Source organism: Orcinus orca, chromosome 3, assembly GCF_937001465.1.
Source record: "Orcinus orca chromosome 3, mOrcOrc1.1, whole genome shotgun sequence".
Classification (NCBI taxonomy): Eukaryota; Metazoa; Chordata; class Mammalia; order Artiodactyla; family Delphinidae; genus Orcinus; species Orcinus orca.
The window spans coordinates 66,886,827-66,913,794 of record NC_064561.1 but is presented as its reverse complement, the minus strand read 5'-3'; the positions used below and the strand labels follow the sequence as shown (position 1 = coordinate 66,913,794).

General features: G+C 58.2%; 1 protein-coding gene across 4 annotated transcripts; it reads right to left on the bottom strand.

The window, feature by feature from the left end:
- Positions 1-654: 654 nt before the first annotated feature.
- On the bottom strand, positions 655-26,556 carry PCDH1 (protocadherin 1). 4 transcript variants are annotated; one of them, XM_033406570.2, is made up of 6 exons: positions 26,327-26,554; positions 17,372-18,234; positions 12,225-14,420; positions 6,894-7,113; positions 5,915-5,953; positions 4,580-4,710 (listed from the first exon to the last, which is right to left on the bottom strand). In XM_033406570.2, the coding sequence occupies exons 1-5, from the start codon at positions 26,364-26,366 to the stop codon at positions 5,928-5,930; spliced, it is 3,345 nt and encodes a 1,114-aa protein (XP_033262461.1). In that variant the 5' UTR covers positions 26,367-26,554; the 3' UTR covers positions 4,580-4,710; positions 5,915-5,927. The 4 variants fall into 4 exon arrangements, with proteins under 4 accessions (XP_004280278.1, XP_033262460.1, XP_033262461.1 ...); XM_004280230.4 differs by lacking the exon at positions 5,915-5,953 and having other exon boundaries at positions 655-4,710; positions 26,327-26,556; XM_033406569.2 differs by lacking the exons at positions 5,915-5,953; positions 26,327-26,554 and adding an exon at positions 24,018-26,306 and having other exon boundaries at positions 655-4,710.
- Between the last annotated feature and the right edge of the window lie 412 nt (positions 26,557-26,968).

The window sequence follows — 26,968 nt, the reverse complement described above, 5'->3', positions numbered from 1 at the left end:
GAGGGGCGCCCCGGGAGGCGGGGCCGGGAAACCGGCTGATCCGGTCTCTGTTCTACGACCTCTCCGGAGCCGGTGTTTACCCGGGAGCCGGACTGAGGAGGCCTGGGCCGCTCGGGCCCGGAAGCAGGGGAGGGGAGCGCAGTCGTGGACGGGGGCTGAGACCTTTTCGGGTCCCCGTACATCGACTTCCAACCCTCGTTCCTGAGCGTGAGAGGGAGCGACAGACAGACAGATGTCTCCCGTCCTTTCTCCTATCCAGTTCCACGATTCAAACTCGTTGCTAAATGAGGGGTGCGTGAACGGATACATGCCCCCTGGAAGAAGGCAGCACAGCTTAACCCTCCGCAGCGCAGCGCGCCCCCCAAGCCTAACCCCTAGCCTGCATGTCAGCTCCGGTGGGAATGGGGTTGCCGGGAGAGGATCGGGCCCAGCGGATGGCACGGGGGCCACTTTGAGGCGTATGAAGTAGATGTCTGTCCTCAGTGTCCGTCCTCTTGCCCCCATCCCTGCGTGGAACCGATTAATCCCAGTATGGGTTTCGATCCCTCTTCTCCCGTCCGCGTCCCCCGGCCCCCCTCCAAGGTCTCTACCCCAGACGTAGCCTCCACTCTCCCCGGGACGCCGGCCCGAGGGCCCAAAAGAAGCCAAGTGGGGTCCGGTTTTCACACTTTTATTGTAAAGCTCGGGAATAATTACACGGGTCTTTCATTGACAGCTCAGCAAACAAACCGGAAACGAACCGAACCGGAGGGGTAGGGGAGGTGCCTGCGCATGCTCGCGGCGGGGTTGGGGGGCGGGGGTGGTCAGAGAAAGAGAAAGACAGAGACAGAAATCATTACAAATCGACGGGATTGTGCTCGCAGCGCCAGGGACGGGGGTGGAGTGGGAGCGGGACGGGAGCCCTTCCCGGGAGGAGCGAGGCGGTGGGAAGTGGCACGAACCAAGAGAAACACGACCCCAGTGTGGGCATCCGATGCGCCCAAAACCCCCCTCCCCGACCCCCGCCCCCCAACACACGAGAGAGACACGGCCCCCCTCCCCACTCAGATAACCCGAGGAGACACAGTCTCCCCCTCCCCACGGGCAGACACACCGCCCGGGAACCCCATGGGCGAGACACAGTCCCCCCTCCCAGAGAAGTCCCGCGTGGAGACGCCCCCTAAGAGGCTTTCTCTTGGCCAACACAAGCCAACCAAACACCAGGAGACGGCCCCACACAGGGAAGAAATGGCTCCGGAGGCCGGGCCCTCAGGAGAGAGAGGTATCCCAGAGCCCCTGCGAGAAAAGACAGCTCAGAGCTGCCCAGTCTCATCCGAAGTGCTGCAAGTCAGAGACACCCCTGGGGAAGAGGTGCAGGGAGGGCCAGAAACATCTCTTCCCAGACATGCTTCAGAGATAGCCCCCTTCCCTGGGAAGAGAGATGGCCCAAGACTGACATGCCTTAAGTACTCCGAGAAACCCTGGGAGGACAACAGGCTTCCCAGAGAGCCTGGGTAGCGGGGGAGACATGCTCCCATGGTCCCCAGCGGGAATACATGTCCCCCCCACCCAGAGACTCCCAAGGGGAGAGATAGGGCCTAGGGAGCCCCCAGAGGTGAGGGATGCCCCAGAGACCCTCCCCCGAGGATGTGAGACGCGCTTCAGGGACCCTAGGAGAGAAGTATGTCCCCATATACCCTCCCCCTACCAAGAGACATGCTCTGAAGTAGGAGGTAGGGACAGACTAGGTCCCCTCTAGGAAGACACTGACTGGGTCAGGCTGGGTTTGAGCGGGGTCTCCTCTGGCCAAATGTCGCCTATTTGTACATAAAACTGTACGCGACACAAGGCATTGGGGAAGGGCTTCACAGACCTAGGACCAACAGGCATGGTCCCCAGTGCTGTCACCCATCCCCTGCCCACCTTTGGTTTCACCTCTCAAGTGCCCAGGTGGTGACAGACTCAGTGCCCCAACCCCAACCAGGGGGCTAGGGGCTCTGCCTTTGCCTGTGGGAAGGGCTCCTCCTCTGTGCTTCTCAGCCCTCCCAGCCACCTGGGCCACCCCCTTCCTTCTGGCTTCTCCACTGTGCAAAATGCTCCTCTGCCCTTCCACCTAGTGCGCAGGGGTCTCCGAGACCAGGCCAGGGTGCCCAGGCCACCAGGGGCTTCCAGGGGAAGTCCACTGACCCCAGGAATGCCTCCTGTCTGGACCACCCTCTCCACCAAGCAAATGGGCCTCGTACAATCCTCTTGCCAGAATCTTGACCCCCAGGACCCAGGACAGCCCTCGAGGCCACTGACCCACCAGCGGGGCACCTCACGTTACCAACTGCACCACTATTGCACCTGCCCCGTTTGTGCAGGGGGAAGGGGCTGTCTCTTTAACAAGCCCCAGCCCACTTCCTGGGCCTCCCCCAGGGAAAGGAGCCTTTGGCCAATCCCTAGACCTGGTTGCTGCCACCCCAGGCCACTCTACACCACCCCCCCACACCCTCCACTGAAGGGCTGTGTATGCTGGGGCCACGAGCCTAACAAGGCTCTCCTTCCCAGCACTGTTACCCCAAGCCAAGCTAGGGGCACGGAGCAGAGAACAAGGTGATTCTTCAGCCCCCTGGCTTTCAGGGGTGGAGGTGGGGTCTCTGGGGTTACAGGAGTCAAGACTCCAGCAGCACAGCTCCCAAAGGCACCAGACGACCCAGCAGCCTGTACCCACCCCTCCCACCCTCGGGCCACACCCCCAGGCTTAGACTAAGTCAAGCAAGGGCCATACCCTGAGTCTCCAGCCTCCCAGCCTGGGCCCCTGGGGAGCCGGAGAGGTATGGGCCAAGGCAGTGGGGGTTTGTGGAAGGAAGAGGGGCTGAGGCTTTGAGATGGCCACAGTGGGAGATGGGGCCTCTGCAGGATGCCCCTCACACCCTGGCCCCCTGAGGTGAAGAAAAGAATCCCACCTCATCATGGCTGACTGGGCTTCTCTGCCCCCCGATCCCCCCACGCCACGGGACCCCTGACCCTGGCAAAGGGAAGCCCAACTGGAAGAAGGGGGCCTGGAGCCCAGGGTGCCCTAAGGCAGCCCTTCCCACCCCCTGAGATCAAGGCAATGGTGGTTTTACAGGCTGACGGGTCAGTCATGGCAGGGGCTTGGGGGGGGGGTGCAGAGCAGAGAGGGGGCAGGGTGCAGGTACCCCCTGTTGGGGGCAGCAACCAGCCACCCCCTGAGCAAACCTTCCTGCTCCCAACTCACCCAACCAGGCCAGAGGCACAGTCTCCCCACCCCCGGCCAGCTGCCCCCCACAGCCTCAGGGCCCCTCCGTGATGCTCGTCTGGATGTGGGGGCCAGCCTGAGCGGGGATCCCCCCCACCCCAGGGCACAGCGCAACAGTTCCAAAAAAATAGAGATTTGTATTCTTAAAAAAAATTAAATAAAAGCCCAGCTCTGCTGATAGGCGAGTGTTCCCCCATCCCCACCCCCACCCCCCTTGTTTCCCTGTCCTGCACCCCCATCCTGCCACAGCCCCAGGGGTATTTACAACATGGAACAATAGAGGCCTGGGGTGGGGGGCACTGCGGCAGGGAAGAGGGGGAGCAGGGCAGGTCTCCCCCCAGAGGGGCCCCCCCAAGACAACACAACATCAACAAGAAAAGTTGCAAATCAGGCAGAAATGGGGACGTCATTCCAAGGTCCTTATATACAGACACTGCATGACCAGTGGGAAGGGGGGGGTGCCCGGATGGGACCAGGCATGGGCATGCGGCAGGCAGGTGGGCCAGCCCAGGAGCAGTATAGGAAGACAAGGCCTCCGCCCCACTCCCACCGCCATCCCACCCCACCTTTGGTAACAAAAGCCCTTCAGGGAGCCCCTGGCGGTCAAGAGTTTCCTCTGGGAGTTCCCAGGGAGAGGGGCTCCCCAGTTCAGCCCTGCTGCAGGGCTGGAATGGGGGCGTCCTATGCCCGCCCTGGTTGGCCATGCGGGGCACGAGTTAAAAGTGTGCTGCCCACCCTTGACTCTGCCATCTGCCCAAAGTGAGGGGGTGATCCCTGGAAGTCGAGGAACCGGAGCCTAGTCATTGTAGAGGAGCCCTCTTGGGCATCAGCTGGGGGGAGCCCCATAAAGGGGAAGAGGGGGCTCCCTAGGGTTTGGGGGCTGAAGTGAGGGAAGAAGACCTGGACCCTGCATGGGGGAAGGGCCAGTGTGGTCATGAGGCCAGTAACCCCCCCACTCAGGGCCCTGGCCAGGAAGTCCACGCTGGAGGGGTCAGGAGCAGGGGCCCTGGCATGGGCCCACCTGGGAGCTGGCCGGTGGCTGGGGAAGGGATGGCCGGCCGGCCAGAAGGGGGCTCACAGGTAGATCTCACGCTTGGCCGTCTGGGCAGATGCCGGTGTGGCTGCAGGTGGGAAGTCCGAGGTCTGGGTCAGGGGGATTTCCTCCAAGGTGGCCGAGTCCTTGCAGGAATCATGGCTACTGTGGGAGAAGGCACTGTAGGAGGGCAGGAGGCGCACGGGGGCCGTTTTGGTGTTCCGGTCTTCCGGGGGGCTGGGGCTGCCGGCGCCCGCAGGCTCCTGCCCTCCTCGGTCCTGGTAAGGCACGAAGGTGGAGAGTTTGAGGGCGCTGCTCTTGGTCCGGCGGCTGGGAGATGACTGGCCAGGCATCCAGCACGTGTCGGAGTGGCCAAACTCGCTGCACTCCCGGGTACATGTGCCCGTCATGGCGACGTCAGGCAAAGGGCGCAGGTCTGCAGGGGAGAGCCGGGAGGATGGTCCTCAGGCAGGGCAGCCTCGCAGAGCTCTGCTCCACAGCCTCCCACCAGCGCCTCCATGCCGCCTTGGAACGGGGGTGCACGCCCCTTCCTGCCCACTGAGCTCACAGGCACACACACCCTCAAATAGACACACACCCTCCCACCATCCACCGCAATAGACACACACCCTCCCACCATCCACCGCATGCGTGCTCTCTCACACACACACACAATCTGTCCTTAAATAGACACATTCTTTCCATCCTCACCCACCCTCCAGCTCTCCTCTCACACATCCACCATATCTGCCCTCAGACAGGTGCACAAACACACACCCCATCTACACACTCCGTCATCTATCTCCAGACGGGCTGAAACATGCACATTTACCCTCAGATAGGGGTGAGGAAACCCCCATCCTCATTAAAGACACAATCTCTCTCTCTCTCTACTGCTCTCTCTCTCCTCTCTCTCTCTCTCTCTCTCTCTCTCTCTCTCTCACACACACACACACACACACACACTCCTACCCTCAGATAGGTGTGGACACACAAATCTACACCAGGCATCTCTATCCTCAGACAAAGGTGGGCACATGCCTCCCTTCTGAGCCCCCTCCAGCCTCACCATGCTCCCAGTTGCCCTGGGACCCCACCCCACACCAGCATAGCAAGGCCCTGCTACAAAGCCAGGGGTTTGCGTAGAAGCACACACTCACATATCCACAAGCACACTCATGCAGCCCCTCCCCGCCTCACTCCGGCCCCTACACCACCCACCACCCCCCTGGCCTTGCCCCGCTCCCTGCCCAGAACACCCATGGGAACAGAAGTTGGCTGTCTGACATCAGCAGTAGCCAGTGTGGTTGCTGGGCAGTGGGGGTCTCCATGGGAACGTCTGGGCCTTGAGTACTTCCTGTCACAGTTGCCCCTGTCCCGCCCTCGCTTGGGGACAGTACCAGGCGGTGCCCCCCCGTCCAGGGATGTGACTGAGCGGCACCACCCTCCCTGGCTTGGCCTCCTGCCAGTGCAAGGTGAGGAGGGGACAGCTCTGTTGTTAACCCCTCCGGGGCTCTTCAGTTCAGGGCAGAGTGGGGGGACCCAACGTGGCACGGAGCAGAGCACGGGCACTGGGTGGGCGGGGCTGGGTGCTGGGCCGAGTCCCACAGACCCCAGACCCCAGAGCAGCTCCCACATACCTGGCAGTCCACCTCAGGGCCTGCTCCGGCCAGCCGGCTCTGCGCGGGCACAAAAAGGACGAGACGGGCGTGAGATCGCACGATGATGGGCAGGGTGGGGATGGAGGGCACTCTGAGACCTGGGGCCTGGGAGGTTAGACAAGAGCCCTGGGCCCGAGGGGTGAGGTGTGGAACTTTTCATCTTGTGGCGGGCTGGGGGAGTTTGGACTGAGGGAGGGGATGAGATCTGAGGAAAGCTCTAAGCTGGAGAGTCTTTCTATCCCAAGGGGAAGCTGATTTAGTCTCCCCACCACGGGCCACCAGAGGTGCCTTCACGCACACACACGCACTACACACACACATTCTGACAACACGCCCCCCATCCATTCCCATGCTGACCTCTGCTCCAGCCCAGATCCCACGTCTGCCATCACCCTCCAAGCCCCGCCCACACAAGCCTTTCCCCTCCCCGGGCCTCCCCACTCCTTCTCCTCAGCCACACCCTCTCCTGCTCCTCCCGACAGGGGATCATCACACCCTTCTCTGGGCTCTTCATAGCATCCAGGGTCCCTTCCCTTTTCTCAAGGCCCTCTGCGCTCTCATTATCTCAGGATCCCCTCAAAGTTCCCTCACCACCACCTGAGCCCTCTGGCCCCCATTCTCAGGGTCTCTGTTCCCAGGAAGCAGAATAAAGTAGTGCTGAATTCAAAGTCTTTGGAGCCAGAGGTGCCTGGGTGTGAATCCCTCCCAGCTCTGTCACTTCCTGTATATGACTTTGGGTAAGTGACTCAACCTCTCTGAGCCTCCGTTTCCCCCACTGTAAAGGGGGCACAATAAAGTTCTCAGATCAGAGAGCGGTTGCGAAGGTTAAATGAAGGTATACCAGAAAGCACTCAGCACAGTGTTTACTGCTGAATACACGAGAGCTCGAGAGATGGAGGCTACCTCTAAGGTCTCGTCATCACTCACAGGCTTCTACTCATTCCTGGGGTCCCCTCACCGTTCTCGGGGTGCTCCATCTCTCCTATGCTGCCATCGGGGGTGGTGCGCTCATAGTGATCCTCAGGCAGAGCCAGGGGACCGAGTCGGGGCCCCGAGGATGACTTGCTGGACGGCGTCTCGGACTCCTCCAGGCCACTGTCGTAGTAACTGTGCTGGGACGGGTCCTGCAGCTCCTGCGCCTGGCTGGTGGCGGAGAAGGTGACTCGGCGGTGAGGTAACTGCAGGGAGAGGGAGTGTCACTGCCAGCCGGCCAGCCTGCGCCACGGGGCCACCACCGCACCGGGCTACAGCCCCAGCCAAGCCCACCCCCAGAGCTCCTAGCCCTCTAGGCCTCAACAGCAACCAGGAAGAGGCCCAGCCCCCTAGCACAGCAGAACCCCCCCAGAAAGCAGAGACCTTAATAGAGGACTGCCCCTTGATTCTAGGTCAGCTCCCCGGACAGCCAGGACCACGCACTGGAAGTCCCAACACAGCACAGGCCCCAGTGTTATGATAGCTCCCAGGCCAGCACAATAAGCTTAATCCAGTACAACCACTTGTTAGAGCACAGCTTCCCAGTACTGGCACGGCCTCTGTTTAATTCCAGACAGCCAACACCAAAACAGCACAACACCAGCCAACTCCCCTAATTCCAGCATAGCCTCTAAACACCAGCAAGCCTCCAGTTTTTACAACAGCTCCCTAAAAGCAGGACAGACTCCTAATTCCACAACAGCTCACCAATACCAGAACAGTTCCCTGATTTCCAAATAGCACCCTCCAGACTCCAGCTCCTCACCTGTCTCATTGCTCTGTTAACTTCTCATTGCCTCCAGCCAGTGGGGTGCTAACCTCTTTCTGATCTTCTGTTCCTCACCCCTGGTCTGTAATGCCACAGGCAGGACTCCCTGCTGAGTCCCCACCCACCCAGGTGCCCACTGCATTCCCCTTCAGAGAGGCCTGGGAGTGGAAAAAGGTGGGAGGGAAGAGGGAAAGGGAGCCTGATGACAAACCAGGGCACCTTGGGGGTGGGGTAGCAGAACAGTGGGAACTCCCCAGTCCTCCAAATCAGGAAACAGTATTAACTGGAGAGGGCAGGGCCCAGGAGGACCTGGGCATAGGGGGAGGGGCCCAGCAGACATCAGGGATTCGGAAGGCTGGCTTCTTCCAATGGAGACTCCTTCTAGGAAAGAGGAAGGAGCTTCCGGGAGGGGCCGCTGGCTTGGTAGAGCCAGGATTTAGGAGCTTGGAGCGGGGACTGGGGTGGAGGGAGGGCAACAGTGACAGGCTGCTCCCAGACAGCAGCCCTGCCTGCCTGCCATGGGTTGACGATCTGGCAACCTCAGCCTGGCACTCGGTACAACCAACCCATCCCCCAAACACCCACCTGGGACCACCACTGGTTCTCCTGCCAACTGGAAATTAGAAGTTGTGGAGGGCGCAGACCCGGGCCCCTGTGGGCCAGGGGTGGGAGCAGCCCGGGCCCAGGGCCCTGCTGACGAGTCTCCAGGCTCCTTCTAATCCTCTAAGACCTTGTGGTGCTTTGTCTTTCAAACTCTCAATAGGAGGTTCTCAAGATGGCCAGAGGAGGGTGTCCCAGGTCTGCAGACCCACCCTCCTGATGCCCTACACAATTTCCGTGCCATCCAAGGCAGCTGGGGTAAGGGAGGTTGTCAGCACAGGGAGCTTCGGAGCCGCCTTCCCGCCTTGGCTCCCACCCCACCTTCAGGCATAGGCAACCCTTCTCGAGATCCACGTTGGGATCCAAAACACTGAAAGGTCTGGGTGATGACAGACAAGATCCCCAAAACTGACCTGATACTTGGGGCTGGGAGGGTGTAAAGGAGCACGTCCACCTGGTGATGGAGTGAATAGGTTCCAGGAGGGTCTGGGAGGCACAGGGCAGTCTGGCTGTTGGGTGTTTTTCTTTCCAGTTTTCTTTTAAGACATTAGCCAGCAGCCCTCCCTCCCTGCAGAACCTGTGCCTGGTAATCCAAGGCTTCAGTCCTGCCTCCTAGGCACATCACTTGGTCTTTTTCCTATGATTCTTTTCTGTAAAATGGAGGGTTGGGTCATACTCAACACTAAATATTCCCTATCATTCTATGACTATCAAATCTTAAAAAGCCTAGATCCAAAATCTCTCTCAGACCCTAGTCCAGAAGTTCTAGACCCTTGCTGGTTATTTCCAATCGGCCGTCCCTATGGACCCTTCAGATTCAACATGCCTGAAACCAAATTCTTTTTCTTTACTCAGCATCTGCATGGGCAAAGATGTCATCATCCTACCACCCAGATTCAGAAGGATGATATCTATCTGGGGATCCTGGTAGCTCTCCACTCACTCCCCATCCCTATACAATATCCAATTATCCCTTGAGTCCTGTGGGTCGTTTCTCCAGAAGGTCAGCCTGATCCATCCATCCATCATGCCCTTTTCCACCATCCTTGCTCAGACCTTAGAGGTGCAGTCCTGTACGTTCACCTCTACCCACCTTAAATCCACCATACACTCCAGTAAACTCTCTAAAACTCAGTTCATCCAAAACTCATGAGCTTTCGGGGCCTCCCACTTCTTCTTAAGGAACTTTTGGCAAAGCATCTATGTCCTCTACAACCTACAGTCTTCCAGTCTCCTGTCTCAGCTCCCTCCTATACCCTCCACTCCAGCCAGAATCCCCTTTCTGCCCTCCCCCTGCCTCCAACTTGGTCACGCTGGCTCACTCACTCCTGCCTCACCTCGGGATTGGCTCAGCCTCCCGTCCAACTCCAGCTCCTCAGTTTATGAAGAGCCAGCTCAGGGTTCTCATTCCCCTCCCAGAAGCCCACCCCCATGTCCTATGCATGTTTTCTCATACTATGTGCCTCAAAGAAAGGGAGGGGGCACCATGGTCAAATAAATTTGGAAAACCCAGAGTTACACAAAGTTTAACAGGTTTTCCCTTCTTGCAGGCTTTGCAGAGCCTTTAACAGGTTAATGTGAACTTAGTCTTGGAACCCCTTTTTTATAGCGTAACGGAAAACAGCAGACTCTGGCAATCAAATTTCCTGATGATTTGTGTTTGAATTTGACTCCATCGCTAACTAGTTTTCACTTCTGTAAAATGACCTGCATCACAAAGAGTTATGAGCAGTGGATGAGCTAATTCACATAAAATGCTCAGCGTGGTACGTTGCACCTGGTAAGGACTCAAAAAAATGGAAGCAAGTCGTGGCAGAAGTGGTAGAACAAGTTGGGAAGAGCTTTAATATGTGGCAGTTCTCACTGGTGAGAATCGACACCACGATTCTCAACTGCCTCATCTTGTTACTTGTACGTCTTGTAGAAATGTGACCATTTTTCCCTCAAGGTCTAACACTATGCTGAGCACACAGTAGGAATTCAGCCTATGTGTCTTAATGATGACACTGGTGTTGTGGTTTTGCTGTGTTTGAATGTTCAGTGTGGCTCCACGGAGGGGTTGGACTGGAGCCGAGTAAGGGATAATCCCTCAGACGTTGAGAAAGAAAAAGAGATTAAGGAGCTAAAGGAACAGAAGAAAGAGAGAGGCGGTGGCAGCAAGGAGAAGAACAAAAGAGAAAGAATGATTGGTCAGGAGCTGCTGGAGGTGACCCTAGAGATGCTTATTTGTCCAAGGGAAACGCGATGAAACCAGATTTCACTTCCCCATGCACCACTCCTCCAAAGCCCCTAGGAGTTTTTACTTTGGGGGTACCCCGGGGCATTGGGGAGTTTGTGGACGGAATCAGAGTAGAGAGCTGGCACCCTGGACCTCCTGGGAGTGTCTCAAGCCTCTTCAGTCGCCACGGAGACAGGTTGCCTCTGGCCTCAGAGACTCCCCCAGGACCTGAGGCCCCTCACCCAGACTTTAGCCTCCTCCTCAGGCACAGCCAGAGACAGGGCAGACCCAGGAGAGCAAGAAGTGAGAGACGGAGAGAGAGAGAGTGAGTGAGAGCTAGCAGCTCAGGGTGGCCAGAGCAAGGAGCTGAAGGAAGGGAAGGGAGGGGGCCGGATAGGGCGCCTCAGCCCTGGTCAGCAGTGGGGATACGGAGCAGGTCAGTCCATAGCACTGGGGGACATCCTCCCCTCTCCCTGGGCCCTCCCTCCCGGCAGCCCAGACTGGTGACCATGGTGGGAAGACACAGGGCAGAGCAGGCTAATTGCTGGGTGTTGAGCGGTATTGGGATGAAGAGGCTGGGAAAAGGACTTGGGACGATCTTACCTCGAGGGAAGGTGCCTGGTATAATTAAGAGGTTCTCTGCCTTCACCTGAGGCAGCCAGGCTGCACTCCACCCCCACCAGCTGCTCTGGTCTGAGCTCTGTTGGGAGATGCTCCGATGTGCACAAACGGGAAAGGTCAAGTCTCAGCCAGCAGAGAAAGGGCAGGACTTGGGTGCATCTCCATCCGCTTTCTTGGTAAAGGGTGCCATTCCCAGGGAGGTCTCACAAACGTGAGGGAAGGGGACACTGCTGGACAGCTCCATTTGAAGCCTGCTCAGAAAGCACTTCCCCCAATCATGGACATGGTCATGGTGGGGCGGCAGGGGGACCTGGTCAATTAAGATAGGGTTGGGGCAGAGGGGCAGGTCTGGGATGGGGGAAGGGACAAAGAGCAGGGATGGGGAAAGTGAGGCAGGACATCGGACAACGGGCTGTTTCCAGTCTCTCTCGCTCCTTCTCTCAGTTCCAGGAAAATAAGAAGCCAAAACTCCAAAAATAGAGAACTTTATTATCAGGGTGAAGTGTTTGGGGCTGGGGGAGGGGAACTGGGGCCCAGCCCCAGGAGTCTGGGGTGGGGAAGAGGGTGACACACAGTACACAGAGAAGGCACAAGTGGGGAGGCCCCCTTCCCTGACAGAGCGTCCACCTGGTTACCCACCAGGACCCCAGGTCTCCCCCTTTCCCCTCTAGAGAAGCACCCATGGCTGGTCTCGGACAGAGACCCACGTTTGTAGGAGACTTCTTCTCCATTTCCCTCCCCGCTTCTGCCTCCAAACCCTTCTGCTCACCTACCCATCAGTCCCCACCTGCAGGACCCAGCGGGTGGTCCAGTGTCCCAGGATGTGACAAGCCACAGGCCTCTCCCAGTGCGGAGCGAGGGGGGGGGGGACACTGAGCACACCCTCAGTTTGCATTCAGCCCGACCCTCCAAGCCTGGGTGAGGCAGCAGGGTCATCAGTGGTCCCAGCATCCCCCGATCTTTGGCTCCACCTCCCACCACTGACTTGGGCTGGTGAGCACGGCAGGCCGGAGACACCAGCTCTGTTACTCCCACACCTCGGTCCAGATGGCCCCGTGGTAGGGGTGGGGTGGGGGCCGGGGTATGCTGAGCTTCAAGGGCAGGCCTACCTGCTTGCTGGGGTATTTGGGGGGGTTGGTGCGGTAGCTGTAGTCGGAGTACTGCTCAGAGCCCGTGGACGTCGTGTCCCCAGTGCCTACGAAAGTGTTGGCTGGTGGCAGGTCCTGCACCACCTGGTGCTTCTTGGAGGCGGAGGGTGACTGGGGCTGCAGCTGGATGGAAGGCAGTGGGGAATTAGAGCGATAGTGGCGGCCGAGGTCAGGGCTGCCTGGTGGGTAGTTGAGGGGCAGGTGGATGCGGGGGCTGTCCCCAGGGGCATCGCTCATCAGGTTGAACTTGAGGGATTTCTGCAGCCCGGCCTCATCCTCGTCCTCCACCGGCTTCACGGGCTTGGGAGACTTGCTCTTCTTGCCCTTGCTTTTGTTTCCCTTGGAAACTTTGCTGCTGGGCTTGGGGGCATACAGGTCCTTGGTCTCCTTCTTGCCAGCCTGGTAGCCACTCTTGGCCTCCCGTTGCCGGCAGTAGCGCACGAGCACGGCCAGGGCGATGAGCAAGGCCACGGCCACGACACCCGCCACCACGCCAAACAGGATGTTGCCGCGCTGCTTGGAGCGCTCGTATTCCGGATCCCCAGCAATGTCGATGTCCAGCGGCGTGTCCAGGCTGTGGCCCAGCAGGGTCTCCAGCAGGGTGCGGTTGGCCAGGGTGTCATTGACATACAGGTGGACCAAGGCTGTGCCAGAGCGAGGGGGCTTGCCGCGGTCAGTGACCTTCACCACTAAGCGGTGCAGCCCATGGTGGCGCCGCTCAAGCTCCTTTTCCAGGGTGATGGCGCCGGAATGCGACCCAATCTGGAAGAGTCCGTAAGGGTTGCCACCGGCGATGCTATAGGTCAGCTCAGCGTTGACACCAGAGTCAATGTCCTCAGCTGTCACCTGGCTGACCGTCTCGCCCAGACGGGTCTGGGGGGTCAGCAGCCGGTGGGAGGTGTTGGAAGGGGCGGTGATAAAGGGCGCGTTGTCATTCTCATCCAGCACGTTGATGGTGACGCCAACGTAGGCCGAGCGAGGTGGGACGCCGCCATCCACCGCCTTCAGCTGGAAGGTATACGTGCTTTGCTGCTCCCGATCGAAGCTCAGGCTGGAGAGGATGGTGCCCGTGCCGTTCTGGATAACAAAATCACCATTGTCCTGCTCCACCGTGAGCTGCACCCGGGCGTTCTCCCCCTTGTCCCCATCAATGACCGTCACCATGCCCACCGGACTCAGCGCCGGCATGTTCTCCATCACTGAGAAGTTGTAGCCACTCAGCATGAACTTGGGGTCATTGTCATTGCAGTCCAGCACGTTGACAAGGACGGTGGCTGTGCCTTGGAGGCTGGGGCTGCCCCGGTCGGCTGCCACCACCTTCAGCTCGTAGCTTTCCCTCTGTTCCCTATCAAGGGATGTCTTCACCCGGATCTCTCCAGTCTCAGGTGAGATGGTGAAGAGGCCCTTGGCAGCCGGCTCAGGCTCCAGCGAGTAAACCAGCTCAGCATTGGAGCCCGAGTCGGCATCGCTGGCAGTGACCTCAGCGACCACTTCACCTGGCTTGTTGTTTTCTGGGAAGGCGACCTCAGTGACGCTCTGGGTGAAGACAGGTGCATTGTCATTGACATCCACCACCTGCACCTTGAGGGAGTTGGTGCTCGAGAGTGGGGGGTTGCCAGAGTCCACGGCCACAATCTCGATGGTGTAGTCTTTGACCTTCTCATAGTCGAGCGGGGTGGTGGTCTGCAGGAAGTACTTCTTCTTGCTGTCACTTCCCGTCTCACTGGCCTGGCGGAGCTGGAAGGGCACGTCACCTGCCACCACACAGGTGACAGCTGCGTTTTCTCCCTCATCTCGGTCAGATACCTGCACCAGGGCCACAGCTGTCTCTTCTGCCACGTCCTCTGAGATGTTAGCCATCCCGTCTTGGTGAGTCACCAGCCCTATGCCCCGGATCTCAATGGTGGGGGCATTGTCGTTCACGTCCTTCACGGTCACCACCACTTGGGCTCGGGCACTCTTGGGGTTGGTGCCTCGGTCCTTGGCAAGCACCGAGAAGCGCAGGGTGCTTAGGTCCTCACGGTCCACGGGGCCCTGCACAGTGATAAGTCCCGTGTTCCTGTCCAGTCTCAGAAGACGCCTCACAACCTCGGGCACCTGGTGGAATGTGTAGTCGATCTCTGCGTTGGCACCTTGGTCAGAGTCATTGGCCTTCACCTACAGGGCAGGGGGAAGAAACAAGGAAAACGGGGCTGGGTTAGTTTGGCGATAAATTAAGCGACACATTTCTGCCTTTCCAACGAGCACGGCAGACGCAACTAATCTAACAAGGCACCCTTTCCAAAAGCAGCACATGCATGCCCTGCCCTTTTCCCAATCCTGACACTTTGGCATATATTACGGATCTCTTTCCCCGAAGAGGACAGATACAGCCCACAAATCCTCAGTGGTGCTACAAGCTACTACTAGAGATGGGACAGGGCAGAACTGAACTCTACTTATCACTCCTATACTAGTCCACCCAAATATGGGGATGAGGATCCAATTAGCAGCTAGGGCAGCCCTTCCACCCGATTAAACTGGCCTTCAAACCCTTCTGAAGAGCTGGAAGGGTGTGAGTAGTAGAGATGGTGTGTATGCGTGACATACGTGTGCAACATGCATGCATGCACACACACATGTTGTGATTACGTGAGAAGGTATGTTTATGCACGTGTCTACTGGCACACAAATGGAGACCCACGTGCCCCTCTGGAGGCCACAGGTGAGGGGATTTCTTTTTTGAAAGGAGCCAGGTAGGGATGTGGGTCAGAGGGAGCCCGCCAGGCCAGGTCACTACACTCTGTCAAAACCGGGGAAACCTGTTTCATCTCTCTTCCCCTCCCATGGCTGGCGCTGGCTAGGCATCAACTTGAGGAATCCAGCCGAGCCTGCGGCCAGGAGGGAGGGGCTGGTGCAGCCCACAGAGCCTGCTGGCAGCGGGCTGGGCTCCCAGCATCACACAATGAACTGTCTGTCCCTTTGCAGTGGGCGCATCCTTCCACGCCAAGGCCGACACACACTCGGCCCAAGTCTATACAAACATGGGTGGTAATGGGGCAACAGGAGCCAGGTGGGAATGGTCATGAGGTAGCACTGGTCAGGGAGCAACAAGAGGGATGGAGTTAGGTCACAGCCCAACAGAATGTGATGGCAGTACGGGCGGGGGCGGGGGAGGAGGGGGTAGGGGGTAGACAGGATAGGCGCCACTTGGCAGAGTCTCTGGGGAGCAGAGCAAGAGTCCAAGCAAGGTTCAAATCCCAGCTCTGCCGCTTCCCAACTATGAGGCCTTGGGCCAATTATTTAACATCCTCAAGCCTCAGTCTACAAATGTGTAAAATGGGGATAATGATAGAACCTACTTAATGGGGGTGTGGTGAGGATTAAATGGGATGATAAGTGTAAAAATGCCTAACACTGCCTGGCACGTGGCAAGTGCTCCCTAAATAGCATTTATCCCTCTTTTTGTCCATCCAGCTCTGAAAATCGGTGCTGACACAGTATTGGGCATTGCACCTAGCAGGCCCTCAGGCCACTGCTAGTCTCCTTTCCTTCCCATCAGGATTTTTTTGTCAGTGAAAACACTGGTGAGCTACCTGGTCTCTGCTCACCCCTCTAATGGTTTCTCCTCGCCCCTCCATCCCCCTGTTCCCCCAGTCTGTCACCAACTTTTTCATTATGATCCCCACTGTCTCCCTGTCTCTAGACTGGTCACCCACCTCCTTGTCTGCCTCTCTTGCCATCTCACCTCTCTGTCTCTGTCTCTGAGTCTTGACTTCTGTCTCTCTTTCCCTCCCATCTTGCTCAGTTCTCCTTCTGCCTCTTTCCCACTGCTGGCTCTCTCCCATCCTCTCTTTTCTGCTCTGTCTACCCGTAGCCTCGTCTCTGTCCCATTCTCCTGCGTCATCCCACTTCCCAGCTCTTACACACATGGGCTCTGAAGCCAAACTGTTGGATGTGGCCAAGGTGGAATCTGAACACATCAGGTGGGGGTTACCAGGCAAGTTTCCTAATCTCTGTGGGCTCAGTTCCCCATCTGCAAAATGGGGATAATGCTTACATTGTACTGCGGAGATTAAATGATATAATACACATAATGTATTCAGAACAGTACCTGGCACCTAGGCTATGAGTATTCGCCATCCCCGACTGTCTGTCTCCCTTTTCTTTCTCAGTCTCTCTTCTACAGGTTCCAGTCCACCAGCCTCTAAAAAAAGGCCCAAACTCCTCCCCGTGCCCTGCTTCAGCTTGAGGACTTGGGATGAAGGGTTTCCCAGGACGGGTAATGGTGAGCCCTCCTCAGCTTCCTCATACCAGAGACAGACAGCTTCAGCCCATGGGGAAGGAGAAAGGAGCTGGGGCTGGCAGGAGGCCAGGGCTGAGATGACAGTGGGAGATACGCCCACCTGTCTGCAGGGACGCTTTCTTTGCTCTCTCCCAGGCCCTGACCCCACCAAGCTGCCCAGCCCCTGGGGCAGTTCCCATCGAGAGGGGTGTTGAGAGCTTCAGCAGAGGCCACCGACCCCCCCCACTGTGCCCAGCACCCCACACCCATGGGTACCCTGTGCCTAGGGGAGGAGGTGGGTGTACAGACATCTGTGTACAGTTTTCTAGAATTCTGAGGACTCACCTGGCTAAAAGGATCTCTTGTGACTGTCAGGGATGGGCAAAGCAAGGCTCTGTCCTCCAGCCTCAGGAAACTCGCATGTGGCTAAAGGGCCCCTGGTTGGGAAGACATTCTCATCTCTGGAGAGATTCTACTTGGACAAAAGGCGGTTCACTTGTTCCAGCTCAGCTCACTTGGCTGGGGAGAAGGATATCGTTTGACTTGGGAGGGGGTTTCACTTTGCAGAGGTTTCTCCAGCTCGAGTCTGCCTCGGGGATGGGGGGATCACTGTTCATATGCTATGTCACTGTCACCTGAATAGCTTGACAGAGGAAAGTAAATCCCCTGCTGGGGTGTGGTGGACTTGTGGGAAGGTCTCACCAGGCGGGGGCTGGGGAAAAGAGCTCTCACCACAACATCTTGGCCATCTTGCCCTTAAGTGAAGGGAACTCTCACGAGGTTGGGGTAGGCTCCTATTTCTAAATGTGGGTCACCCTGACAGTTAGATGGAGGGGCCTCTCACCTGGATGACTGAGTGTCCTATGGGGCTGTTCTCAGACAGCTCAGCCTCGTAGGACGGCCGCTCGAACTTGGGGGCATTGTCATTGGTGTCGAGCACAGTGACCCGCAGCAGGGCGCTGCTGGCGCGTGGGGGGTTGCCACCATCCTGCACCTTGATAGTGAGGTCATAAGAGTCCAAGCGCTCCCGGTCCAGGTTGCCCATCACGATGAGCTGCGGCTGCTTTCCGTCCTGGTCCTCTGCCACCTGCAGCTTAAATAGCCCCTGGGCCTCGGGCCCCACCTGCAGCTCATAGGATGCCACACCATTGGGGCCAGCATCGCGGTCCGAAGCCACCGGGATGGAGAAGAGTGAGCCATTGTTGGTGTTCTCGGGGATGGGCAGCGTGATGACTGGTGAGGCGAAGTTGGGCGTGTTGTCATTGATGTCCTGGACCTCTATCTGGCCCTCTAGCAGCCGGGGGCTGCCATTCTGCACGAGGTCCGTGATAGACACCTCAAACTCCAGGATGCAGGGCTCACCAGGGAGCTGGTTCTGGCATTCTCGGAGCCCCTCGCGGTCGATAGAGGTCTCCGTGGTAAAGATGTCGCCTGTCTTGCCATCCACCCGCAGGTACGGGGCGCCTACTTCTAGTTTGTATAGGTGGCCCACGTCTGGAAAACCGTAATCGGCTGCGAGGCTCCCAATGAGGGTGTTGGGCGGTTGCTCCTCTGGCACCTTGTACACCACCCGAGTGGCGTGGCCTGGGGACGGAGCCAGCAGCAGCAGAAGGGCCAGCAGCAAGGCAGGCGGCAGCAACCGTTGCCCCCCAGGGCCTGGGCTGCGCCTCAGGGACCCCATCCGGGCAGGCTCCAGAATCAGGAGGGCTGTACGCAAGGGAGACAAAACAGGGGGTCAGCTGGGAGGAGGGCCCAGGCCCTGGGGGCTGCCCAGAGCCAGCCCCCGACTCCCCCTCTGCCACCTACACACTGATCTCCCAGGAGAGATCTACCCTAGTACAGAGCCCAGAACCCTGAGTCTCACCCACAGCTGGTGTAGCAGCGGTGTCTGCCCCAGCTGGAGGAGCAGGTCTAGAGCAGTTCCTGCCCAAGGAACGCCCTGACCCACCTGACACTCCCTCCCTCCCTCCCTCCCTCCCTGCTCTCTACTCTGCTTTGCCCAACACCTCCTTCTCAGCAGCATCCTGCCATAGTCACCCATGCTAATTACCCTGATACTGAGATAGGGAGAGACAGCAAGTGGAAGGGCGAGACCAGGAGCAACCCCCTACCCCCCCACCCCCACATACAAGGTAGGAGAGAGACGCAGGTACCCTCACATTCCCCAGACCCCGGATCGTCAGCTGCCCACACTGAGGGCCACTCACGTTGGCTGCAGGGAGAAGGGATGATGTCACGTTCCTCTCCCTTCTGAGATGCCAAGTCAGTGTACGCACAGGAGGTAGGACATCTCAGATCCCTTTCTCCTGGCAGTAATCACCCTAGTGCCCAATGTCCCTGCCCTCGTGAAGGGCCAGCTTGGACTGGGCACCGGTTAGGGCTGTGGAGTAGGTGTTAGCCCTCCCCGAGCCCCTTCCAAACAAACATGCCCCTGGGCACTCACACCTGTGTGTACACACACAGTTCCCGGGGCTCCTCTACCCTCCCTCTCCACCAGGGTGGGGGACGGCGGGGAGGAGAGACACGGGCAGGTATGTGGAAGAAGAGAGTAGACGTCAAGACTGGGGTCAGGACTGTGGTCAGAGCGGACTAGCCCTGGAATTGGCATTGGGAGCTGCCCCAGCCTATCCTTAGCAACTAGGAGCCCAGCAGGTCTAACTGGGACAGAGCTGCCAATAACACCAGCAGCCTTGCCCTGACCGCTCACTCCCCATACCCCTGCTCAGTCTCTCAGTGAACATCTGGCCCCTCCCCCGCTTAATCAGTCCAGTCCCATCTCATACCTGCCTCTCCCCACCCACCCCCAAATCCTTCCAGTTAGAGCCCTGTATGCCCCAGCCAACCACAAGCTGCACCGCCATCACCACAAGAGCCTGCTTCTTCTGCCCACCTCCCCCAGCTTTGAGCTGTGCATCAGCAGACCCCAGCCAGACCCTCCAGCTAAGTCCCAGTCTTGACTCCCTCCTCCTCTCCAGCACTACCACGACCACGGCCAGCCCTTCTATTCAAATCCAAAATCTTCAGCCCAGTATTTTCAGCAGAGGCTAAGGTTCAATCTTCCTTCCCTAGCTCCTGGAGTACGTGCCCCATACCTGGAAATCCCACCCCAGGCCCTGTCACAGGCCACACCCACCCCACTGAAGGCAGGTTCTGGTCACCCAGGAAGCCTTCCCAGGCCTCCTCAGCCCTCGGTGACCTCTCCTTCCTCCAACTCACAGCCACTTATTGTGTGTCTCAATCCCATGGCAATGAATCACTGTGAAGCCTGGGACACCGCCCGCCCGTGTTGTTCAATCCCAGTTATTGTGCACTTATTCCTGTGTTCTCTGCACTTATTCCTCTCCAAGCATCCCGAAGGAAGGGACAGGGCTCCCTACACTCATCCCCCAGCCCCCACCCATTCACCTTCACAGAGCTGGGCGTACTATAGGCGCTCATTCATGCATTCAGTGAGCGTTTATTGGGCACTTACAACATTCCAGGCGCTATCCTGGGCAGTGGGACACAGCGGCGAACAAGACAGATGCAATCTGTCATTGTGGAGCTGACAGTGGTTCTAACTCAAGGACTATTTGTCACTTTTGTTGGGCTGTACCCATTTGACAGATGTAAGGCAGCAGGGTGGAGAAGAGCAGGGAATGTGACATCAGACAGCCTGAGGCAAACCCCAGCTGCCCACTTTCTGACTGTGTGAGCTGGAGCAATTGACTTAGAGCCTCAGTTTCCTTATCCGTAAAATGGGGATAATACTACCTCTTTCCTAGGGAGTTTGAGATCATGTGGGCTAAATGCCTAGCACAGTGAGTATTCAACAAATGCTCCCTCAAAGCACGCACAGTTGCAGTTAGGTAGCTGTTTGGGAAATAACCTGTGAATTGTTTCTCTTTCCTATGAGACGGTGAGTGGAGACTGGGAGAGCCTCTGCTCTGTTTACTCCTACGTCCTCAGGGCCTTGCCCTGGACCCTGCACACTGTAGGTACTCAGCAACAGCTCACGAATGACTGTGATTACTTCACCTCTCAGGCTCAGCCTATCCTGGAACTTTCTGTATGGTCACTGCTTGTTTTCTTGCCCAATTTCCCTACTCCACTGAGAACTCCCTGGGGTCTGATTTAATCCTTCTCTGTGTAGGTCCCTAGCAGACTCTCAGCAAATGGTCATTGAATGCAGATTCCTTACACAAGCATAGCCCCTCCCAGGTCACTCCTCGCACTAATAGGCTCAACGCCTGTGAGGCTGTTATCAGATTAGTGTGTGTGTTTGCTCTCAGCTGCAATCTTAATCTCTTTAAAGGAGGGAGGAATCTATCTGATGCTCTATTTGGACCCACCCTCCAGCCATTTCCCCTCTCTCTGCATGGACCTGGCACTGGGCTCATCTTACCAACAAGCCTCAACCCAAACACACCTGTCTCCAAAGAACCTCATTCCCTTCTGGGCGCCTTATCCTGCCCTCCCTTGCACAGCACACACACAACATGGGATCACTGTGAGCACCGATTCCGTGCGGAAGTCTTGGCAGGGTGGGGGTTACTTGGGAGTTACCCTAAACATGACAAAGAGGAGAAATAAAGCAGTGCCGGCCTGCCTCCACTCACTCCCTCCAGATCAACGGTTTGTAACCTTTTTGGGTCACATTCCCCTTTACGTATTTTATGAAACCACACCGCAGATTTTTCCAAGAAAAATGAACACTCAGAAATTTTGGCTACAAATTCAGAGGTCCGTGGTCTGGCACCGTCAGGGTGACTTTCACTTGTAGCCGCTCTAAGAGTTACAGATTAAGCACTGACCTTGGGGGCTTCCTTCCCCATCTTGGGTCACAACCAGGGGCTCTAACCCCTCAGGCCTTCCAGGCAGCACAAACATAGCATGCTTGTGACACATTCCCCCCATCCCCCCTCCCCACGCCTGCCCCCTAACTCTCATACACATTCTCTCACTCACCCTGTCACCCTTAGGGGTCAGGAAAGGATTGTGGCATCTAACTTCTGAGTTGGGAAGAAAACCAAAAGGGAATATCCAAGGCAAGCAAGGTTGGGGGCGGGGAGGGGGTGCGGTTTCCTGGGAGGAAGGTGGAATTTGGGGGGGAAATGGGGTTGGGGGAGGGTTGCCCAGAGTAGGTTGCCCAATAAGAGCTGAAGAGAGTTTAGGCTCTTTTAAGCACCTGGAGAGTTCCTTTAAAATGAGTATTATCTGGCTCCACCCTTAGGAATTCTGATTCTGGAGGAGGGACCTGGAGAAACCCCCAGGCAGCAAGGTGGAGGCAGCAAGGGTCAGGAACCGTTTGGGAACAACTCTGAGGTACTCTAGGTCTTTGGAGTTAAGAAAGAAGCATAAATTCTATTATCGTCACCTTTATTATCATCATCACTCTCCTCACTATCACCATCGACCCAACTAACACTCCCCGAGAGATTTTGCTACATTTACATCCATTTCCCATCTAATCCTCCCAACCCACTGAAATGGGTACTATTTAGTATTAATTTATGGCTCCCCATAATACAGATGATAAAACTGAGGCTCAAAAATAATAATTGCCTTAGGTCACAGAAGTAATAAGCAGAAGAGTTGGGATGTGAGAAATAAGAATGCCTCCTCACTGAGTTGGGAAAAGGCTGGATGGGGGAAGGCAAATCAGTGGTTGTTATGTACCACCCCTGCCACCCCCCCTCCCCGCCCCCGCCAACACACACACACACAGACACACACAGACACACACAGACACACACACAGACACACACACACACACATACACACACACACACAATCCCTGGGCTGCCAAACCTGCAGGGCAAGGAGTGAAAGAAAGAGAGAGCCTAGGGTTCAAGGTCCAAAGGAACCCAGGCCTCCCAGGATGCAGAGAGACAGAACAGCCAGGAGTGGCAGTGCGGCAGCCTTTCCTACCCCCTGCTCCCACCCACCATCCCTGAACTTTGTCCTGGTGGTTGGTTGCTGGGAGTCCTTAGTCCCAGACAGCAGCCTTTGAAACGATTAGTGCCTTATCTGCCCTTCCCTAGGCATTGGCTGCCTTCCCAGCAGGGGTGTCCCCACCTCCACCTAACGACACTGGGCACCCAGGACCCTGAGAAGCCAGAGCCTCAGTAGGGGCAGTGACTCATTCTTCTCAGGCCAGAGGAGCACAGTGAGGTGTGAGGGGGCAGAGTCCAGGGAAGGGCAAGGAAAACGCCATCTGTGTCAACATCTGGGGAGGAAGGAGAGCAGTGCTGAGGGTTCACCTGGAACCTTCATTGACAGTCCACCTCGGGGACCAGGGGCCATTTCCTGCTGAATGCTGTGGCCAGAGAGGAAACACACAGGGGCAGACATCACTGTCCCAGAAGCCAGGTCAGCCCTGACCCTCACTCCTGCACTGTTACACAACAGTCACCACCACTGTGGGCACAAATCACCAAGGGACACAGCAAACATCTGGGAGAGGAGGGTAAGCAAGCTGGGCTGTGTGGGGTGGAGCTGTTCAGAGGCTTCCACAGTGAATAAGTGCACAGCCCTCAGCTCCTCTCCCTTCTTTTTAACAACCCTCTGTTAGCCTCTTCAGGGTTTCCAGGCACCTGCATTCTTGAGTCAGACTGTCGGGGTTCAAACCCTGGTTCCACCACTTCCTAGCTGTGTGACCTTGGCCAAGAGACTTTACCTCTCTGAACATATTTCCATATTGTGAAATGGAAATAATCCTGCCTCTTGAAGTTATTTGGGAGGATTAAATGAGAGCCGATGCATTAAGGTCTATTACATTGTAAAGGACAGATAGCTTTCCATCACCGAAGACAGCACTTGATTTCCAATATCAGGCAAACAGCAGGTGCTCATTGGTTCAATAAATAAATGAGCCAATCCCCTGCCAGTTGGGAAGACCTATGAAGGCAAGGATGGTGTCTGTCTTACTACAGTACTGCACCCTCATCACCCACCATGGGCCCTAGCAGACAGTAGGTGCTCAATACATGGTTGAAAGAATCTCTCTCTGCAGCACCAACTATCCTCTCTCACGGTAGGGGCAGACCTCACCCGTATCAGAAGGGCCTCCTCCTTTCCCATCTCCTCTCCCCCCCAGCCTTGACTCCTGCTCAGCTCCTCCCCCCACCCTTGCAGACCTTCTCCTGACCCTTCCACCCACACTCCGCGGCAGTTAGCTCACCATCTCTACCTAGCCCAGCTCCCCTGACCAAGTAGCCACAGCAGCAGCCCGTCTTCCAGGAGTACACCTTACCAGCAAGACCCCCCCTTTCCAGCTGAAATCCCTTTTGGAATTGGGGATTGGGTGGGAGGGAAGGGAAGAAACTAAATGCAGCCAGAACTGAAACCGGACCTGCTCCCCTACCACCCCGCCCCTGGCAGTCTCTGGAGGCCCCTCTCATCCCTCTCTCCTCGATTCCACTCCATCCCCTGGTCTGGTCGTAATTACACATTTCAATCCTCCCAGACCGCCACGTCAAGAAAGTAACACCCCTCCACCCCACACACACCTAGACCTCTGGGCTGTCACAAACACCTTCTGCGCGCTCTCCTTCCTGGCAGCTACCAAGGGTTGGCCCAGAGCAGGTAATGGAAGGCTCTCGGCGTTTTCCGGCACGACGTCCTGGACTCTGCCGGCCGGGGCAGACCTCAGCCTACACCGCCGCGGTCAGCGGGCGCTCCCCGTACACCTCCTGCGCGCGGGGTATCTCCTCCCAGAGGACGCGGGAGAGTGTGTCGGGGGAGGTGGGACGGCGGCTGTTCTCCGCCAGCCTCCGGCTCGGCCGGCCCCACCCCACCCCCACCCTCAGCAGGGAGACGCCGGGCCTTCCCGAGCTCAGGGCGAGGCGCGAGCGCGGCGCGGTGAGAACGCGCCTCACCGGCGTGTCCCTGGTGCCCCCAGCCCCAGGGGCCGCCGCGGGGACTCCCTCCTCCTCCGCCTCTCGGGCCTCAGCCTAGGGACCCCCGCAAGCCGGCGTCGTCTAGAGCCGCGCAGCGGGCGCAGTGAGGGGGCGGGGAGGGAGCCAGCGCCGGAATCACAAAGCAGCGAGCCCGGCCCGGAGGAGAAATTCTCGTAAAACGGACCCTCTAGCGGAAAAAGGGGGCTTTGCCCCACTCTCAATCGTCAAAGACCTCAAAGCAGCCCCGAATATTTCCTGCTAGAAGGAATGGTCTCCGACCACTGCTGAAAAACTGAGGCCAGAAGTCTGGGCTCCCGAGGGTAGCTGGAGGGGAAGGGGTACGAGTCCTTCTCGCCTGCCGGTTGTGCTCCTGCGCGTGCCGCGCGCGTGCCCTCCTGGTCCCAGGGCCTTGCCCGCACACACGACTCTGGCCTGCAGCCGGGACCCGGCGGAGAGGACGCCCAGGTGTGAGAAGAACACAGGTGTGTGGGCCCCAGGTGTGCTGGGGATCCAGGTGGTTTGGAGAACGAAGCTAAATGGTCCGAAGAGGGTCGCAAACACCGCCCAAGGCTTGCACCCTCTGCAAAGGGACCTAGGGCCCTGGAGCTCCGGGGAGGAGGGGTTGGCGCGGCCTGCCAGGTCCAGCTCGTTCCGGGAATTCCCGGCCGGCCGGCCCCGGGAGTGGGGGTGGGGAGGCGCCAAGCGGGAAAGCAGGTCCGGCCAGCCCCTAGGGTTCCCGCTGGGCCGAAATTTACACTCACTGTAGGGCGCTAAGGGGAAACGGGCTCTAGGGGCTCTCCGGGTGGCCCGGCGGCTTCCCCTAACGGAATCTGGCCTCCGAGGGTGAGGGACAGAGCGTGTATGCTTGTGTGTATACGCTGCAAGGTGTAATGTCACACTGTTGGTGGAAGGTGTGTGTGACACCCAGTGTTAAGATGTGTGAAGCAGTAGATTCTGTGTTTGTGACCGTGAGGCGCTGCTGTGGGTGCCACTTGCTGTGTTAGGGCGTGTGCCGTCAAGGAGTGTGCTGAAACACTGGGTTCTGTGTTTATGGGTGCAGTCGAGGGGTGCAAGCGAGACATGTGTTGTGTACCTGTGTTCTGGCCAAGGAGTGTAACATAATTTATGTTAGGGTGTGTGCCTTAAAGGAATCTGTGTGTGCGGGGCTGGGTTTTGAGTGTTCATCTGGCGAACTGTGGTCGTGACACTCGTATGTGCGGGCATGAGATTGCTTTTGTGTGTCCATGTCGCCGAATGTCACACCCGGTTGTGTTTTGTTGCTTTGTATGGCCACGGGTTGTGTGTCCGTGCTGCTGAGCGTGCAGAAGCTGAAGCAGATTCTAAGCTACTGACGGTGCCCCAGTGGGCGCTGGTGTGCGGGAGGTATGCCTGTGTGCACATATGTATGTATGTGTGTACATATGTCCGTGGTCTGGCCCTCCGGGTGCCCGCGGGGAGCTGGAAGCGCCTGAGTGATCCGAGCTGGTCGCCCAACAAGTGTGTGTGTGTGTGTGTGTGTGTGCGCGCGCGCGCGCGTTGTGAACGAGGGTCCTTGCTTGCTACATCCTCGGGGACGGCCCCCCTTCCAACTGGGGGCTGCGGGCTTGCCCCAGGCCATCTCCATCCCTCGCGCGGCTGGAGCCCCCCTATCCCCGCAGCTCCAAGCGCTCCGGGGTGCAGGGCGCCCAGGCTGGAGCCCAGTCCAGCACCCGCTCTCCTCGTTCGGCTTTTTGCGGCGGACCTTGGAGGCCAGGGTGCCCCAGCCGCAACCCCAACCGCCCCCACCTCAGCCCCGGCGCGCTGAGCACCGACCGGGCCCCCGTGGCCTCGCTCGGCCAAGCGCCCCTCCCTCGGCTCCCGCCGGCCATGGCCGCTCCCGGCCGGGAGCCACCACCGCCTCCACCGCCACCGATCCTTACCCGCCTGTGGGCAGCGCAGGCCGCGGGCCCTGCAGTCCATGAGCCGCCACCGGCCCCGGCCCGGGCTGCGGCTCGGCACGGCACGGCTCTGGCTGGCGCTGCGGTTCAGGCTCGGCTCCGGCTGGCTTTGGGCACAGCAGCCCCGGCGGCTTCGCGTCCGCGCCGCGCTCCCGCTCCCCGAGTGTGTGAGGCGGCGGTGGTGGCGGCAGCGGTGGCGGAGCCAACGGCGAACGGAGAGCACAGCCGGGCCCGCCCCCTCCCTCCCGCCCCCTCCCTCCCCCTCCCTCTCCCTCCTGGCCCGCCCGCCTGCCTCCCTCCCGCCTCCTTGCCCCCTCCCCCGCCCAACACGGCCGGGAGGTGGAGCTCGGGACCGCTCTGGTCCTGCTGGGAGGGGACCCCAGCACCGCTCCCCAAAGCCAGGACCCCTTTGGCTATCTCTCCCCTACCCGAGGCCCGTATACACAGACCGTCCCCCTCCCTGGCTCTTCAGTTTACACTTATCCCACCCGTGACCCCATCTGGGACCCCTCCCGAACTCCTTTCCTAACCTCACTCAAACACCTGTCCCCTACCCTGCCCCCCTGGGAAGTGGAGGCACGGGAAATGTCTCCCCCGGTGCCTTCTTTTCTGGGCATCTGCTCC

Bases quoted from the DNA above. Each gene is read 5' to 3' on its own strand.
- PCDH1 (XM_004280230.4), bottom strand. From the start codon at position 26,366: ATGGACTGCAGGGCCCGCGGCCTGCGCTGCCCACAGGCGG. The intron at 18,235-26,326 runs GTAAGGATCGGT...CCTTGCGTACAG, and splicing joins CCTGCGCTGCCCACAGGCGG to CCCTCCTGATTCTGGAGCCT. The intron at 14,421-17,371 runs GTGAGAGGCCCC...CCTGCCCTGTAG, and splicing joins TAGGACACTCAGTCATCCAG to GTGAAGGCCAATGACTCTGA.